General features: G+C 51.8%; 1 protein-coding gene across 6 annotated transcripts; it reads right to left on the bottom strand.

Annotated features, from left to right (window-relative positions):
* Nucleotides 1-826: 826 nt before the first annotated feature.
* Nucleotides 827-19,626, bottom strand: LOC116937212 (galactokinase-like). Of its 6 annotated transcripts, none has more exons than XM_076064542.1 (5): nucleotides 15,865-15,952; nucleotides 14,575-14,720; nucleotides 13,340-13,532; nucleotides 11,265-11,384; nucleotides 827-1,016 (listed from the first exon to the last, which is right to left on the bottom strand). In XM_076064542.1, exons 1-5 carry the CDS (start codon nucleotides 15,926-15,928, stop codon nucleotides 874-876), a joined length of 666 nt encoding a protein of 221 aa, XP_075920657.1. In that variant the 5' UTR covers nucleotides 15,929-15,952; the 3' UTR covers nucleotides 827-873. The 6 variants fall into 6 exon arrangements, with proteins under 6 accessions (XP_075920657.1, XP_075920654.1, XP_075920652.1 ...); XM_076064539.1 differs by lacking the exons at nucleotides 827-1,016; nucleotides 15,865-15,952 and adding exons at nucleotides 2,090-2,787; nucleotides 18,702-19,626; XM_076064537.1 differs by lacking the exon at nucleotides 827-1,016 and adding an exon at nucleotides 2,090-2,787 and having other exon boundaries at nucleotides 15,865-15,967.
* Between the last annotated feature and the right edge of the window lie 84 nt (nucleotides 19,627-19,710).

Below are 19,710 nucleotides of genomic sequence, written 5' to 3'. Positions count from 1 at the left end.
GGGAGAGTGGAGTGGGTGAGTGGGTGGGTGCGTGGGTGGGTGAGTGGGTGGTGGGTGGGTGGGTGGGTGGGTGGGTGGGTGAGTGGGTGGGTGGGTGAGTGGGTGGGTGGGTGAGTGGTGAGTGGGTGGGTGAGTGAGTGGAGTGGGTGAGTGGTGAGTGGGTGAGTGGGTGAGTGGGTGAGTGGGTGAGGTGGGGGTGAGTGGGTGAGTGGGTGGGTGGGTGAGTGGGTGAGTGGGTGAGTGATTGGGTGGGTGGGTGAGTGGGTGGGTGAGTGGATGGGTGAGTGGGTATTTATTAATCATTATTATTGATTTTTTTCTGGGTGGGGAGTGAGTGGGTGAGTGAGTGTGTGAGTGGGTGGGTGGGTGGGTGGGTGAGTGGGAGGGTGGGTGAGTGGGAGGGTGAGTGGGTGGGTGAGTGGGTGAGTGAGTGAGTGGGTGAGTGGGTGAGTGGGTGGGTGGGTGAGTGGGTGAGTGAGTGGGTGGGTGGGTGGGTGAGTGAGTGGGTGGGTGAGTGGGTGAGTGAGTGAGTGAGTGGGTGAGTGAGTGAGTGAGTGGGTGAGTGAGTGAGTGGGTGGGTGGGTGGGTGGGTGAGTGGGTGGGTGAGTGAGTTGGGATGATGCTGATGATGGTGGTGATGTTGTTGTTGATGTTGTTGTTGGTGATGTTGTTGTTGTTGATGTTGTTGGTGTTGTTGATGTTGGTGTTGTTGTTGTTGTTGGTGATGTTGTTGATGTTGTTGGTGTTGTTGTTGTTGTTGATGTTGTTGATGTTGTTGTTGGTGTTGTTGTTGTTGGTGTTGTGTTTGTTGTTGTGTTGTTGTTGTTGTAGTAGTTGTTGTTGATGTTGTTGATGTTGGTGTTGTTGCTGTTGTTACCGGCAGTCGATGTGGAGGGCATGCCCCGCCTGGGCCATGAAGCTCACAAATTGATCCATCACCCCGCACGGCACGCCGGCAAACTCGGCTTCGGCACGCTGGCACAGCAAGGCTCTCTGGGTTGGTGAGAACCCTGGGTCTGCAGAGGTTACGAGTGAGTGGTGGGTGGGTGGGTGACTGAGTGACTGAGTGACTGAGTGAGTGGGTGAGTGGGTGGGTGAGTGGGTGGGTGGGTGGGGGGGTGGGTGGGTGGGTGGGTGAGTGGGTGAGTGACTGAGTGACTGTGTGAGTGACTGTGTGAGTGTCTGTGTGAGTGAGTGAGTGACTGAGTGAGTGACGCTGGCACAGCAAGGCTCTCTGGGTTGGTGAGAACCCTGGGTCTGCAGAGGTTACGAGTGGGTGGGTGAGTGGGTGGGTGGGTGACTGAGTGACTGAGTGAGTGACTGAGTGACTGTGTGAGTGACTGAGTGACTGTGTGAGTGACTGTGTGAGTGTCTGTGTGAGTGACTGAGTGACTGAGTGAGTGACGCTGGCACAGCAAGGCTCTCTGGGTTGGTGAGAACCCTGGGTCTGCAGAGGTTACGAGTGGGTGGGTGGGTGGGTGACTGAGTGAGTGAGTGAGTGACTGAGTGAGTGTCTGTGTGAGTGTCTGTGTGAGTGAGTGACTGAGTGAGTGAGTGAGTGACTGAGTGAGTGTCTGTGTGAGTGTCTGTGTGACTGAGTGACTGAGTGAGTGAGTGACTGTGTGAGTGAGTGACTGTGTGAGTGAGTGACTGAGTGAGTGTCTGTGTGAGTGAGTGAGTGACTGTGTGAGTGAGTGACTGAGTGACTGAGTGAGTGACGCTGGCACAGCAAGGCTCTCTGGGTTGGTGAGAACCCTGGGTCTGGAGAGGTTACGAGTGGGTGGGTGAGTGGGTGGGTGGGTGGGTGTCTGAGTGACTGAGTGAGTGACTGAGTGACTGAGTGACTGTGTGAGTGTCTGTGTGAGTGAGTGACTGAGTGACTGACTGAGTGACTGTGTGAGTGAGTGACTGAGTGACTGAGTGACTGTGTGAGTGTCTGTGTGAGTGAGTGACTGAGTGACTGAGTGACTGTGTGAGTGTCTGTGTGAGTGAGTGACTGAGTGACTGTGTGAGTGACTGAATGACTGAGTGAGTGAGTGACTGTGTGAGTGTCTGTGTGAGTGAGTGACTGAGTGAGTGAGTGACTGAGTGAGTGACTGAGTGACTGAGTGAGTGACTGAGTGACTGAGTGACTGTGTGAGTGTCTGTGTGAGTGAGTGACTGAGTGACTGAGTGAGTGACTGAGTGACTAAGTGAGTGAGTGACTGTGTGAGTGTCTGTGTGAGTGAGTGAGTGAGTGACTGAGTGAGTGACTGAGTGAGTGACTGAGTGAGTGACTGAGTAACTGAGTGAGTGACTGAGTGACTGTGTGAGTGAGTGACTGTGTGAGTGTCTGTGTGAGTGAGTGACTGAGTGACTGAGTGAGTGACTGAGTGACTAAGTGAGTGAGTGACTGTGTGAGTGTCTGTGTGAGTGAGTGAGTGAGTGACTGAGTGAGTGACTGAGTGAGTGACTGTGTGAGTGTCTGTGTGAGTGAGTGACTGAGTGACTGAGTGAGTGACTGAGTGAGTGAGTGACTGAGTGACTGAGTGAGTGACTGAGTGACTGAGTGAGTGACTGAGTGACTGTGTGAGTGAGTGACTGTGTGAGTGTCTGTGTGAGTGAGTGACTGAGTAACTGAGTGAGTGAGTGACTGAGTGAGTGTCTGTGTGAGTGAGTGACTGAGTGACTGTGTGAGTGTCTGTGTGAGTGACTGAGTGAGTGAGTGACTGTGTGAGTGAGTGACTGAGTGACTGAGTGAGTGACGCTGGCACAGCAAGGCTCTCTGGGTTGGTGAGAACCCTGGGTCTGGGGTGCAGAGGGTGGGTGGGTGAGTGGGGGGGTGGGTGGGTGGGTGGGGGGGTGAGTGGGGGGGTGGGTGGGTGGGTGAGTGAGTGACTGTGTGAGTGTCTGTGTGAGTGAGTGACTGAGTGACTGTGTGAGTGTCTGTGTGAGTGAGTGACTGAGTGACTGAGTGAGTGAGTGACTGAGTGACTGAGTGAGTGAGTGACTGAGTGACTGAGTGAGTGACTGTGTGAGTGAGTGACTGTGTGAGTGTCTGTGTGAGTGAGTGACTGAGTGACTGAGTGAGTGACTGAGTGACTGAGTGAGTGACTGAGTGACTGAGTGACTAAGTGAGTGAGTGACTGTGTGAGTGTCTGTGTGAGTGAGTGACTGAGTGACTGAGTGAGTGAGTGACTGAGTGACTGAGTGAGTGAGTGACTGAGTGACTGAGTGAGTGACTGTGTGAGTGAGTAACTGTGTGAGTGTCTGTGTGAGTGAGTGACTGAGTGACTGAGTGAGTGACTGAGTGACTGAGTGACTGTGTGAGTGACTGAGTGACTGAGTGAGTGTGTGAGTGACTGAGTGAGTGACTGAGTGACTGAGTGAGTGACTGAGTGACTGTGTGAGTGTCTGTGTGAGTGACTGAGTGAGTGACTGAGTGAGTGACTGAGTGAGTGACTGTGTGAGTGAGTGACTGAGTGACTGAGTGAGTGACTGAGTGACTGTGTGAGTGTCTGTGTGAGTGACTGAGTGAGTGACTGAGTGAGTGACTGAGTGAGTGACTGTGTGAGTGAGTGACTGAGTGACTGAGTGAGTGACTGAGTGACTGAGTGAGTGACTGAGTGACTGTGTGAGTGTCTGTGTGAGTGACTGAGTGAGTGACTGAGTGAGTGACTGAGTGAGTGACTGTGTGAGTGAGTGACTGAGTGACTGAGTGAGTGAGTGAGTGACTGTGTGAGTGTCTGTGTGAGTGACTGAGTGACTGAGTGAGTGACTGAGTGACTGAGTGAGTGACTGAGTGACTGTGTGAGTGAGTGACTGTGTGAGTGTCTGTGTGAGTGAGTGAGTGAGTGACTGAGTGAGTGACTGAGTGAGTGACTGAGTGACTGAGTGAGTGACTGAGTGACTGAGTGAGTGACTGAGTGACTGTGTGAGTGAGTGACTGTGTGAGTGTCTGTGTGAGTGAGTGACTGAGTGACTGAGTGAGTGACTGAGTGAGTGAGTGAGTGACTGAGTGAGTGACTGAGTGAGTGACTGAGTGACTGAGTGAGTGACTGAGTGAGTGACTGAGTGACTGTGTGAGTGAGTGACTGTGTGAGTGTCTGTGTGAGTGAGTGACTGAGTGAGTGAGTGACTGAGTGAGTGACTGAGTGAGTGAGTGACTGAGTGACTGAGTGAGTGACTGAGTGACTGTGTGAGTGTCTGTGTGAGTGACTGAGTGAGTGACTGAGTGAGTGAGTGACTGAGTGAGTGACTGAGTGACTGTGTGAGTGTCTGTGTGAGTGACTGAGTGAGTGACTGAGTGACTGTGTGAGTGAGTGACTGAGTGACTGAGTGAGTGATGCTAGCACAGCAAGGCTCTCTGGGTTGGTGAGAACCCTGGGTCTGGGGTGCAGAGGGTGGGTGGGTGAGTGGGGGGGTGGGTGGGTGGGTGGGTAGGTGGGTGGGTGGGTGGGTAGGTGGGTGGGTGGGTGGGTAGGTGGGTGGGTGGGTGGGTAGGTGGGTGGGTGGGTAGGTAGGTAGGTCGGTGGGTGGGTGGGTAGGTGGGTGGGTGGGTGGGTTGGTGAGTGGGTGAGTGGGGGGGTGGGTGGGTGAGTGGTGAGTGGGTGGGTGGGTGGGTGAGTGGGTGGGTGGGTGGGTGAGTGGTGAGTGGGTGGGTGGGTGGGTGAGTGAGTGACTGAGTGACTGAGTGAGTGACTGAGTGACTGAGTGAGTGACTGAGTGACTGAGTGAGTGACTGAGTGACTAAGTGAGTGACTGAGTGACTGAGTGAGTGAGTGACTGTGTGAGTGAGTGACTGAGTGACTGAGTGACTGAGTGAGTGACTGTGTGAGTGTCTGTGTGACTGAGTGACTGAGTGACTGAGTGACTGTGTGAGTGTCTGTGTGACTAAGTGACTGAGTGACTGTGTGAGTGTCTGTGTGAGTGAGTGACTGAGTGAGTGACTGAGTGACTGAGTGAGTGAGTGACTGTGTGGGTGTCTGTGTGAGTAAGTGACTGAGTGACTGACTGAGTGACTGAGTGACTGAGTAAGTGACTGAGTGAGTGACTGAGTGACTGAGTGAGTGAATGACTGAGTGACTGAGTAAGTGACTGAGTGACTGTGTGACTGACTGACTGAGTGACTGACTGGGTGACTGAGTGACTGAGTGAGTGAGTGAGTGACTGAGTGACTGAGTGAGTGACTGAGTGACTGAGTGACTGACTGAGTGACTGACTGAGTAAGTGACTGAGTGACTGACTGAGTGACTGACTGAGTGACTGAGTGAGTGACTGAGTGACTGACTGAGTGACTGAGTGAGTGACTGAGTGACTGAGTGAGTGAGTGACTGACTGTGTGAGTGACTGAGTGAGTGACTGACTGAGTGACTGAGTGACTGACTGAGTGACTGACTGAGTGAGTGACTGACTGTGTGAGTGACTGACTGACTGAGTGACTGAGTGACTGACTGAGTGACTGACTGACTGAGTAAGTGACTGAGTGAGTGACTGAGTGACTGAGTAAGTGACTGACTGAGTGACTGACTGACTGAGTGACTGAGTGACTGAGTGACTGACTGAGTGAGTGACTGTGTGAGTGTCTGAGTGAGTGACTGTGTGAGTGACTGTGTAAGTGACTGTGTGATTGACTGAGTGACTGACTGAGTGACTGAGTAAGTGACTGAGTGACTGAGTGACTGACTGAGTGACTGAGTAAGTGACTGACTGAGTGAGTGACTGAGTGACTGAGTGACTGACTGAGTGACTGACTGAGTGACTGACTGAGTGACTGAGTGACTGACTGAGTGAGTGACTGAGTGACTGAGTAAGTGACTGACTGAGTGACTGAGTGAGTGAGTGACTGACTGAGTGACTGAGTAAGTGACTGACTGAGTGACTGAGTGAGTGAGTGACTGAGTGAGTGAGTGACTGAGTGACTGAGTGAGTGACTGAGTGAGTGACTGAGTGACTGAGTGACTGAGTAAGTGACTGACTGAGTGACTGAGTGATTGAGTGACTGAGTAAGTGACTGACTGAGTGAGTGAGTGAGTGACTGAGTGAGTGACTGAGTGACTGAGTGACTGTGTGAGTGACTGACTGAGTGACTGAGTGACTGTGTGAGTGACTGACTGAGTGACTGACTGAGTGACTGAGTGAGTAAGTGACTGAGTGAGTGAGTGAGTGACTGAGTGAGTGACTGAGTGACTGAGTGACTGTGTGAGTGACTGACTGAGTGACTGAGTGACTGAGTAAGTGACTGACTGAGTGACTGAGTGAGTGAGTGACTGAATAAGTGACTGACTGAGTGAGTGAGTGACTGAGTGACTGAGTGACTGAGTGAGTGAGTGAGTGAGTGACTGAGTGAGTGACTGAGTGACTGAGTGACTGTGTGAGTGACTGACTGAGTGACTGAGTGACTGTGTGAGTGACTGACTGAGTGACTGAGTGACTGAGTAAGTGACTGACTGAGTGACTGACTGAGTGACTGAGTAAGTGACTGACTGAGTGACTGAGTGAGTGAGTGACTGAATAAGTGACTGACTGAGTGAGTGAGTGACTGAGTGACTGAGTGACTGAGTGAGTGAGTGAGTGACTGAGTGAGTGACTGAGTGACTGAGTGACTGTGTGAGTGACTGACTGAGTGACTGAGTGACTGTGTGAGTGACTGACTGAGTGACTGAGTGACTGTGTGAGTAAGTGACTGAGTGACTGACTGAGTGACTGAGTAAGTGACTGAGTGAGTGACTGGGTGACTGAGTGACTGACTGACTGAGTAAGTGACTGACTGAGTGACTGAGTGACTGAGTAAGTGACTGAGTGACTGACTGAGTGACTGAGTGACTGACTGACTGAGTGACTGACTGACTGAGTGTCTGTGTGAGTGACTGAGTGACTGACTGAGTGACTGAGTGACTGACTGACTGAGTGACTGACTGAGTGACTGAGTGAGTGACTGAGTGACTGACTGAGTGACTGAGTGACTGACTGACTGAGTGACTGACTGACTGAGTGTCTGTGTGAGTGACTGAGTGAGTGACTGACTGAGTGACTGAGTGACTGAGTGACTGTGTGAGTGACTGAGTGACTGAGTGAGTGACTGAGTGACTGACTGAGTGACTGACTGAGTGACTGACTGAGTGAGTGACTGAGTAAGTGACTGAGTGACTGAGTAAGTGACTGAGTAAGTGACTGAGTAAGTGACTGACTGACTGACTGACTGAGTTACTGAGTGACTGAGTGAGTGAGTGACTGAGTGACTGAGTGACTGTGTGAGTGACTGAGTGAGTGACGGAGTGACTGACTGAGTGACTGAGTAAGTGACTGAGTGAGTGACTGAGTGACTGAGTGAGTGACTGACTGAGTGACTGAGTAAGTGACTGACTGACTGAGTAAGTGACTGAGTCACTGAGTGACTGACTGACTGACTGAGTGACTGAGTAAGTGACTGAGTCACTGAGTGACTGACTGACTGACTGAGTGACTGAGTAAGTGACTGACTGACTGAGTAAGTGACTGACTGAGTGACTGAGTGACTGACTGACTGAGTGAGTGACTGAGTGACTGACTGACTGACTGAGTGAGTGACTGACTGAGTGACTGACTGACTGAGTGACTGAGTGACTGACTGAGTGACTGAGTGACTGAGTGACTGAGTGACTGTGTGAGTGACTGACTGAGTAAGTGACTGAGTAAGTGACTGAGTGACTGACTGAGTGACTGACTGACTGAGTGACTGAGTGACTGAGTGACTGAGTGAGTGTCTGAGTGAGTGACTGTGTGAGTGACTGAGTGAGTGACTGACTGAGTGACTGACTGACTGAGTGACTGAGTGACTGTGTGAGTGACTGAGTGACTGACTGAGTGACTGAGTGACTGAGTGACTGACTGACTGAGTGACTGAGTGACTGACTGAGTGACTGACTGAGTAAGTGACTGAGTGACTGAGTGAGTGACTGAGTAAGTGACTGACTGACTGAGTGACTGAGTGACTGACTGAGTGAGTGACTGAGTGACTGTGTGAGTGACTGAGTGACTGACTGAGTGACTGAGTGACTGACTGACTGAGTGACTGAGTGACTGAGTGAGTGTCTGAGTGAGTGACTGTGTGAGTGACTGAGTGACTGACTGAGTGACTGACTGACTGAGTGAGTGACTGACTGAGTGACTGAGTGAGTGACTGAGTGACTGACTGAGTGACTGAGTGACTGAGTGAGTGACTGAGTGAGTGACTGAGTGACTGAGTGAGTGACTGAGTAAGTGACTGACTGACTGAGTGACTGAGTGACTGACTGAGTGACTGACTGAGTGAGTGACTGAGTGACTGTGTGAGTGACTGAGTGACTGACTGAGTGACTGAGTGACTGACTGACTGAGTGACTGACTGAGTGACTGACTGAGTGAGTGACTGACTGAGTAAGTGACTGAGTGACTGAGTGAGTGACTGAGTAAGTGACTGACTGACTGAGTGACTGAGTGACTGACTGAGTGACTGACTGAGTGAGTGACTGAGTGACTGTGTGAGTGACTGAGTGACTGACTGAGTGACTGAGTGACTGAGTGACTGACTGACTGAGTGACTGAGTGACTGACTGAGTGACTGACTGAGTAAGTGACTGAGTGACTGACTGACTGAGTGACTGACTGACTGAGTGTGTGAGTGACTGACTGAGTAAGTGACTGACTGAGTGAGTGAGTGACTGAGTGACTGAGTGACTGACTGAGTGACTGACTGAGTAAGTGACTGAGTGACTGACTGAGTGACTGACTGACTGAGTGTGTGAGTGACTGACTGAGTAAGTGACTGACTGAGTGAGTGAGTGACTGACTGAGTAAGTGACTGAGTGACTGACTGAGTGACTGACTGACTGAGTGTGTGAGTGACTGACTGAGTAAGTGACTGACTGAGTGAGTGAGTGACTGACTGAGTGAGTGACTGAGTGACTGAGTGAGTGACTGAGTAAGTGACTGAGTAAGTGACTGTGTGAGTGACTGAGTGAGTGACTGAGTGAGTGACTGAGTGAGTGACTGAGTGACTGAGTGACTGAGTGAGTGACTGAGTGAGTGACTGAGTGACTGAGTGACTGAGTGACTGACTGAGTGACTGAGTGACTGAGTGAGTGACTGAGTAAGTGACTGAGTGAGTGACTGAGTGAGTGACTGAGTGAGTGACTGAGTGACTGAGTGACTGAGTGAGTGACTGAGTGAGTGACTGAGTGACTGAGTGACTGACTGAGTGACTGAGTGAGTGACTGACTGACTGAGTGACTGACTGAGTGACTGAGTGACTGAGTAAGTGACTGAGTGACTGACTGAGTGACTGAGTGAGTGACTGAGTGAGTGACTGAGTGAGTGACTGACTGAGTGACTGACTGAGTGACTGAGTAAGTGACTGAGTGAGTGAGTGACTGAGTGAGTGACTGAGTGACTGAGTGAGTGACTGAGTGTCTGTGTGAGTGACTGTGTGAGTGACTGAGTGACTGAGTGAGTGACTGAGTGACTGAGTGACTGACTGAGTGACTGAGTGACTGAGTAAGTGACTGAGTGACTGACTGAGTGACTGAGTAAGTGACTGAGTGAGTGACTGAGTGAGTGACTGAGTGAGTGACTGACTGAGTGACTGACTGAGTGACTGAGTAAGTGACTGAGTGAGTGAGTGACTGAGTGAGTGAGTGAGTGACTGAGTGAGTGACTGAGTGTCTGTGTGAGTGACTGAGTGAGTGACTGAGTGAGTGACTGAGTAAGTGACTGAGTAAGTGACTGAGTGAGTGACTGAGTGAGTGACTGAGTAAGTGACTGAGTGAGTGACTGACTGAGTGACTGAGTAAGTGACTGAGTGAGTGACTGAGTGAGTGACTGAGTGAGTGACTGAGTGAGTGACTGAGTGAGTGAGTGAGTGACTGTGTGAGTGACTGAGTGACTGAGTGACTGAGTAAGTGACTGAGTGAGTGAGTGACTGAGTGAGTGACTGAGTGACTGAGTGAGTGACTGAGTGTCTGTGTGAGTGACTGAGTGAGTGACTGAGTGAGTGACTGAGTAAGTGACTGAGTAAGTGACTGAGTGAGTGACTGACTGAGTGACTGAGTAAGTGACTGAGTGAGTGACTGAGTGAGTGACTGAGTGAGTGACTGAGTGAGTGACTGAGTGAGTGACTGACTGAGTGACTGAGTGAGTGACTGAGTGAGTGACTGAGTGAGTGACTGAGTGAGTGACTGAGTAAGTGACTGAGTGAGTGACTGACTGAGTGACTGAGTAAGTGACTGAGTGAGTGACTGAGTGAGTGACTGAGTGAGTGACTGAGTGACTGACTGAGTGACTGACTGACTGAGTGAGTGACTGAGTGACTGAGTGACTGACTGACTGAGTGAGTGACTGAGTGACTGAGTGACTGACTGACTGAGTGACTGACTGAGTGAGTGACTGAGTGACTGACTGAGTGACTGACTGAGTGACTGAGTGAGTAAGTGACTGAGTGAGTGACTGAGTGACTGAGTGAGTGACTGAGTGAGTGACTGAGTGACTGACTGAGTGACTGAGTGACTAACTGAGTGAGTGAGTGACTGAGTGACTGACTGAGTGACTGAGTGACTGACTGAGTGACTGAGTGACTGACTGACTGACTGAGTAAGTGACTGAGTAAGTGACTGAGTAAGTGACTGAGTGACTGAGTGAGTGACTGAGTAAGTGACTGACTGACTGAGTAAGTGACTGAGTGAGTGACTGAGTGAGTGACTGACTGAGTGACTGAGTGAGTGACTGAGTGAGTGACTGAGTGACTGAGTGAGTGACTGAGTGAGTGACTGAGTGAGTGACTGAGTGAGTGACTGAGTGAGTGACTGAGTGAGTGTGTGAGTGTCTGAGTGAGTGACTGTGTGAGTGACTGTGTGAGTGACTGTGTGAGTGACTGACTGAGTGACTGACTGAGTGACTGAGTGAGTGACTGACTGAGTGACTGAGTGACTGAGTGAGTGACTGAGTGAGTGACTGAGTGACTGAGTGACTGAGTGAGTGACTGAGTGACTGACTGAGTGAGTGACTGAGTGACTGAGTGACTGAGTGAGTGACTGAGTGAGTGACTGACTGAGTGACTGAGTGAGTGACTGAGTGAGTGACTGAGTAAGTGACTGAGTGACTGAGTAAGTGACTGAGTGACTGACTGAGTGACTGAGTAAGTGACTGAGTGAGTGACTGAGTGAGTGTCTGTGTGAGTGACTGAGTGAGTGAGTGACTGAGTGACTGAGTGAGTGACTGAGTGACTGACTGAGTGACTGAGTGAGTGACTGAGTGAGTGACTGAGTGAGTACCAGGGCAGAACCCTTGCAGGAGACAGTAGGTGGCGACTTCCAAAGCGGCGGAGCTCGACAGACCGGAGCCCAACGGGACCGAGCTGACGACAACTACACAGATCCCTGGGAGCGGTCCCACTAAGCCACAACAACAACATCAACATCAACAACAACAACAACATCATCAACAACATCAACAACAACAACATCAACAACAACAACATCATCAACAACATCAACAACAACAACATCAACAACAACAACATCATCAACAACAACAACATCATCAACAACAACAACAACAACATAAACAATAACAACAACATCAACAACATCAACGTCAACAACATCAACAACATCATCAACATCAACAACAACATCAACAACAACAACATCAACAACAACATCAACAACAACAACATCAACAACAACAACATCAACAACAACAACATCATCAACAACAACAACATCATCAACAACAACAACAACATCATCAACAACAACAACATCAACAACAACATCAACAACATCAACAACAATAACATCAACAACATCAACAACAACATCAACAACAACATCAACAACATCATCAACAACATCATCAACAACAACATCAACAACATCAACAACAACATCAACAACAACAACAACATCAACAACAACATCAACAACAACATAAACAATAACAACAACATCAACAACAACATCATCAACAATAACATCAACAACATCAACAACAACATCAACAACAACATCAACAACATCAACAACATCAACAACAACAACATCAACAACAACATCAACAACAACAACATCAACAACAACATCAACAACATCAACAACAACATCAACAACATCAACAACAACAACATCAACAACAACCACAACAACATCAACAACATCATCATCATCAACAACAACACCAACATCATCAACAACAACATCAACAACAACAACATCAACATCAACAACAACATCAACAACAACATCAACAACAACATCAACAACCACATCAACAACAACCACATCAACAACAACCACATCATCAACAACAACATCAACAACAACAACATCATCAACAACCACATCAACAACCACATCAACAACAAACAACATCACCAACATCAACAACAACATCAACAACTAGTCAGTCACTCAGTCACTCAGCCACTCACTCAGTCACTCACTCAGCCACTCACTCAGCCACTCACTCAGCCACTCACTTACTCACTCACTGAGTCACTCACTCAGTCACTCACTCAGTCAGACACTCAGTCACTCACTCAGTCACTCACTCAATCACTCACTCAGTCACTCACTCAGTCACTCACTCAGTCACTCACTCAGTCACTCACTCAATCACTCACTCAGTCACTCACTCAGTCACTCACACAGTCACTCACTCAGTCACTCACACAGTCACTCACTCAGTCACTCACTCAGCCACTCACTCAGTCACTCACCCACTCACTCAGCCACTCACTCAGTCACTCACCATCACTCACTCACTCAGCCACTCACTCAGTCACTCACTCACTCAGCCACTCACTCAGTCACTCACCCACTCACTCACTCAGTCACTCAGTCAGTCACTCACTCACCCACTCACTCAGTCACTCAGTCACTCACTCACCCACTCACTCAGTCACTCACCCACTCACTCAGCCACTCACTCAGTCACTCACCATCACTCACTCACTCAGCCACTCACTCAGTCACTCACTCACTCACTCAGCCACTCACTCAGTCACTCACCCACTCACTCACTCAGTCACTCAGTCAGTCACTCACTCACCCACTCACTCAGTCACTCAGTCACTCACTCAGTCACTCACTCAGTCACTCACCCACTCACTCACTCAGCCACTCACTCAGTCACTCACCCACTCACTCACTCAGTCACTCACTCACTCAGTCACTCACTCAGCCACTCACCCACTCACTCACTTCCGTCACCATGGTAACCATCACCCTCGCTGCCGCCCCTCGACCCCGGTTGCCGTGGTTACCTCGGTGTAGTCCCCATTACCCTGGTAACCCCCCCCCTGGTTACCGTGGTAACCTGCCCCCCTCCCCCCGGTTGCCATGGTTACCTGGGTACCCTTGCACGACCCCCTTCACGTAGTTGGCCCAGTGCGGCCCCTCCCCCCCGGGGGTCAGGGGTCGCGAGGGGGTGGGCACCGGGAAGGAGACCTCCGATTGGCCGATGCCGGTCGCCATGGAGACCACTGTCACCAAGTCGTCTCCCGATTGGCCGCCCACCATCACCGTCACCAGGGGCAACGCCTGGGGAGGGGAGGGGGGGGTGATGGTGGTGATGGTGGTGGTGGTGGTGATGGTGGTGGTGATGGTGGTGGTGGTGGTGATGGTGGTGATGGTGATGGTGGTGATGGTGGTGATGGTGGTGGTGGTGGTGATGGTGGTGGTGGTGGTGATGGTGATGGTGGTGATGGTGGTGGTGGTGATGGTGGTGATGGTGGTGATGGTGGTGGTGGTGGTGATGGTGGTGGTGATGGTGGTGGTGGTGGTGATGGTGGTGGTGGTGGTGGTGATGGTGGTGGTGATGGTGGTGGTGGTGGTGATGGTGGTGATGGTGATGGTGGTGATGGTGGTGATGGTGGTAGTGATGGTGGTGGTGGTGATGGTGGTGATGGTGGTGGTGGTGATGGTGGTGGTGGTGGTGGTGATGGTGGTGATGGTGGTGGTGTGACACTGGTGGTGGTACCGGTGTGACGTACTGCAGGCAGCACACCGCCCAAGTTGTAGTCCACGTGGTCCCCCATGAGGTTCACTCTGCCCAGTGCGACGCTCCCCACACTCGGTGTGACGCTGGTGGTGGTGGTGTGACGGTGGTGGTGGTGTGACGGTGGTGATGATGGTGGTGGTGGTGGTGTGACGGTGGTGGTGTGACGGTGGTGACGGTGGTGGTGGTGTGACGGTGGTGGTGTGACGGTGGTGGTGTGACGGTGACGGTGATGGTGTGACGCTGGTAGTGTTGTGACGTACTGCAGGCAGCACACCGCCCAAGTTGTAGTCCACGTGGTCCCCCATGAGGTTCACTCTGCCCGGTGCGACGCTCCCCACACTCGGTGTGACGCTGGTGGTGGTGGTGTGACGGTGGTGGTGGTGTGACGGTGGTGGTGTGACGGTGACGCTGGTGGTGGTGATGTGGTGGTGGTGGTGTGACGCTGGTGGTGTGACGGTGGTGGTGTGACGGTGGTGACGGTGGTGGTGGTGTGACGGTGGTGGTGTGACGGTGACGCTGGTGGTGGTGATGTGGTGGTGGTGGTGGTGTGACGGTGACGGTGATGGTACCGGTGTGACGTACTGCAGGCAGCACACCACCCAAGTTGTAGTCCACGTGGTCCCCCATGAGGTTCACTCTGCCCGGTGCGACGCTCCCCACACTCGGTGTGATGCCGGGGAAGCGCTCCTCAAACTTGAGCAGCGCGCGGCGCACCAACTCACTCTCGTCTGGCACGGGGGGCGTCACACCACGGGTGGAGTGACGTCACACCACGGGAGGAGTGACGTCATACCATGAGGTGGAGAGGCGTCATAGCATGAGGTGGAGTGACGTCATACCACGGGAAGAGTTATGTCATACCATGGGTGGGGGGGGGCGTCATACCATGAGGTGGAGAGGCGTCATACCATGTGGAGAGGCGTCATACCACGAGGTGGGGAGATGTCATACCATGAGGTGGAGAGGCGTCATACCATGAGGTGGAGAGGCGTCACACCACAGGAGGAGTGACGTCATACCACGGGTGGAGTGACGTCATACCGCGGGTGGGGAGGCGTCATACCATGAGGTGGGGAGGCGTCATACCATGAGGTGGAGAGGCGTCATACCATGAGGTGGAGTGACGTCACACCATGGGTGGAGTGGCGTCATACCACGGGTGGAGTGACGTCATACCACGGGTGGAGTGGCATCACACCACGGGTGAAGAGGCGTCACACCACGGGTGGGGTGACGTCACACCACGGGTGGAGTGACGTCACACCACGGGTGGAGTGACGTCACACCACGGGTGGAGTGACGTCATACCACGGGTGGAGTGACGTCATACCACGGGTGAAGAGGCGTCACACCGCGGATGGAGTGACGTCACACCACGGGTGGAGTGACGTCATACCACGGGTGGAGAGGCGTCACACCACGGGTGGAGTGACGTCATACCACGGGTGGAGAGGCGTCATACCACGGGTGGAGTGGCGTCATACCACGGGTGGAGTGGCGTTACACCACGGGTGGAATGACGTCATACCACGGGTGGAGAGGCGTCATACCACGGGAGGAGTGACGTCATACCACGGGTGGAGAGACGTCATACCACGGGAGGAGTGACGTCATACCACGGGTGGAGTGACGTCATACCACGGGTGGAGTGACGTCACACCACGGGTGAAGAGGCATCACACCATGGGTGGAGTGACGTCACACCACGGGTGGAGAGGCGTCACACCACGGGTGGAGTGACGTCATACCACGGGTGGAGAGGCGTCACACCACGGGTGGAGTGACGTCACACCACGGGTGGAGTGGCGTCATACCACGGGTGGAGTGACGTCATACCAACTTATTTTCTCTTGGCACGTGGAGCCAACGTACCGTTATCATCGTAACCAGTAGAGTCCAACGTGCAGCATCGTGACATCATACCGTAGAGCAGCATACTTAACCATTCACTCACCCACCCACTCACTCACCCACTCACTCATTCACTCACTCACTCACCCACCCACTCACTCACTCACCCACCCCCTCACTCACCTACTCACTCACCCACCCACTCACTCACTCACCCACCCCCTCACTCACCTACTCACTCACCCACTCATTCACTCACCCACCCACTCACTCACCTACTCACTCACCCACTCATTCACTCACCATTACACTCACACACTCATTCACTCACTCACTCACCCACCCACCCCCTCACTCACCTACTCACTCACCCACTCATTCACTCACCCACCCACTCACTCACCCACTCATTCACTCACCCACCCACTCATTCATTCACTCATTCACTCACCCACCCCCTCACTCACCTACTCACTCACCCACTCATTCACTCACCCACCCACTCACCCACTCATTCACTCACCCACTCATTCACTCACCCACTCATTCATTCACTCATTCACTCACCATTACACTCACCCACTCATTCACTCACCCACCCCCTCACTCACCTACTCACTCACCCACTCATTCACTCACCCACCCACTCATTCATTCACTCATTCACTCACCCACCCCCTCACTCACCTACTCACTCACCCACTCATTCACTCACCCACCCACTCATTCATTCACTCATTCACTCACCCACCCCCTCACTCACCTACTCACTCACCTACTCATTCACTCACCCACTCACTCACCTACTCACTCACCCACTCATTCACTCACCCACCCACTCATTCATTCACTCATTCACTCACCCACCCCCTCACTCACCTACTCACTCACCCACTCATTCACTCACCCACCCACTCATTCATTCACTCATTCACTCACCCACCCCCTCACTCACCTACTCACTCACCCACTCATTCACTCACCCACTCATTCACTCACCCACCCACGCATTCATACACTCACTCACCCACTCATTCACTCATTCACTCACCATTACACTCACCCACTCATTCACTCACCGACCCTCTCACCATTACACTCACCCACTCACTCAATCACTCACTCATTCACTCACTCACCCACCCACTCACTCACCTACTCACTCACCCACTCATTCACTCACCCACCCACTCATGCATTCACTCATTCACTCACCCACCCCCTCACTCACCTAATCACTCACCCACTCATTCACTCACCCACCCACTCACTCACCCACTCATTAACTCACCCACTCACTCACCATTACGCTCACCCACTCATTCAATCACCCACCCACTCATTCATTCACTCATTCACTCACCATTACACTCACCCACCCACTCATTCACTCACCCACCCACTCATTCATTCACTCACCATTACACTCACCCACTCATTCACTCACCCACCCACTCACCATTACACTCACCCACTCACTCAATCACTCACTCATTCACTCACCCACCCACTCACTCACCTACTCACTCACCCACTCATTCACTCACCCACCCACTCATTCATTCACTCATTCACTCACCCACCCCCTCACTCACCATTACACTCACCCACTCATTCACTCACCCACTCACTAACCATTACACTCACCCACTCATTCAATCACCCACCCACTCATTCATTCACTCATTCACTCACCATTACACTCACCCACTCATTCAATCACCCACCCACTCACCATTACACTCACCCACTCACTCATTCACTCACCCACTCAATTCACTCATTCACTCACCCATCCAATCATTCACCCATCCAATCGTTCACTCATTCACTCACTCACTCATCCACTCACCCATCCAATCACTCACCCATCCAATCACCCAACCACTCATTCATTCACTCACTCACTCATTCACTCACCCACTCGCCATTTTAACTCACCCACCCACTCACTCACCCACTCATTCACTCACTCACCCACTCACCATTACACTCACCCACTCACTCTACTCACTCAGCCACTTATTCATTCACTCACCCACCCACTCATTCATTCACTCACCATTACACTCACCCACTCATTCAATCACCCACCCACTCACCATTACACTCACCCACTCACTCACTCATTCACTCACCCACTCATTCACTCACCCATCCAATCATTCACTCACTCACTCACCCACGTATTCATTTACTCACCCACCCACTCACTATTACACTCACCCACTCACCTACTCATTAACCCACTCACCAGCACTCACCCACTCACCAATCCACTTACTCACCCACTATAAGCCACCTACTCACCAACCCACTCACCAACGCACCCACCAACTCATCCACCCACTCGCCCACTCACCCATCCACTCACTCACCAACCCACCCACTCACTCGCCAACCTACTCACCCACCCACTCACCAGCTCACTCACCCACCCACGCACCAACTCACTCACCAACTCACCCACCCACTCACTCACCCATCCACTCACCCACCCACTCACTCACCCATCCATTCACTCACCCACCCACCCACTCACCAGCTCACTCACCAAGCCACCCACTCACTCACCCAACCACCCACTCACTCACCCACTCACTCACCCACCCACTCGCCCACTCACCAGCTCACTCACCAACTCACCCACTCACCCACCCACTCACTCACCAACCTACCCACTCACTCACCAACCCACTCACCAACTCACCCGCCCACTCACTCACTCACTCACCCACTCATCTACTCACCAACTCACCCACCCACTCACTCACCAACCTACTCACTCACCCACTCACTCACCAACCTACTCACCAGCTCACCCACTCACTCACCCACTCGCTCACTCACCAACTCACCGATTGTGGGTTCCATCATTCACGCAGGCGTACACACGGAAGTGTGACGTCACGGCCACCGGATATCCGGTCCATGGCCGATCAAGTCATTCACTCACCCATTAACTCATCCACTCACCCATTCATTTACTCACAGACTCATTCTCCCATTCACTCAACCACCCATCCACTCACCCATTAATTTACTCACAGACTCATTCACCCATTCACTCAACCACCCATACACTCATCCACTCACCCATTCATTTACTCACAGACTCATTCTCCCATTCACTCAACCACCCATCCACTCACTCACCCACCCACTCATTCACTTATTGTCCCATTCACTCACATATCTCCCATTCATTCACTGACCAACTCTCCTTCACTCACCCATCTAATCACTCACCTACTCATTCACTCACCCATCTCATAATGCACTCACCCACTCATTCACTCACCCATCCAACCATTCACTCACCCATCCAATCACTCACCTGCTCACCCATCCATTCACCCACATACTCATTCACTCACCCATCCAACCACTCATTCACTCACCCATCCAATCACTCACCCATCCATGCACTCACCCACCCAATCACTCACCCATCCAATCACTCACCCACTCATTCACTCACCCATCCAATCACTCACCCACTCATTCACTCACCCATCCAATCACTCACTCATTCACTCACCCATCCAATCACTCACCCACTCATTCACTCACCCATCCAATCACTCACCCACTCATTCACTCACCCATCCATTCACTCACCCACTCATTCACTCACTCATCCAATCACCCAACCACTCATTCACTCACCCATCCAATCACCCAACCACTCATTCACTCACCCATCCATTCACTCACCCATTCATTCACTCACCCATACAATCACCCAACCACTCATTCACTCACCCATCCAATCACCCAACCACTCACTCACCCATCCAATCACCCAACCACTCATTATTCACCCATCCATTCACTCACCCATCCATTCACTCACCCACTCATTCA

The sequence above is a fragment of the Petromyzon marinus genome, unplaced genomic scaffold, assembly GCF_048934315.1.
Source record: "Petromyzon marinus isolate PM22_M1 ecotype Great Lakes invasive population unplaced genomic scaffold, UKy_Petmar_22M1.pri1.0 PM_Scaffold_509, whole genome shotgun sequence".
NCBI classification, from domain to species: Eukaryota; Metazoa; Chordata; class Hyperoartia; order Petromyzontiformes; family Petromyzontidae; genus Petromyzon; species Petromyzon marinus.
This window is presented reverse-complemented; position numbering and strand designations above follow the sequence as displayed.

Coding starts and splice junctions, on each gene's coding strand:
- LOC116937212 (XM_076064537.1), bottom strand. CDS start 15,928: ATGCTGCTCTACGGTATGATGTCACGATGCTGCACGTTGGACTCTACT. Junction 13,533..14,574: donor TGGGTGGTGTGCTGCCTGCA/GTACGTCACACC, acceptor TCCCCTCCCCAG/GCGTTGCCCCTGGTGACGGT. Junction 11,385..13,339: donor GGTCGTGCAAGGGTACCCAG/GTAACCATGGCA, acceptor GTTGTGGCTTAG/TGGGACCGCTCCCAGGGATC.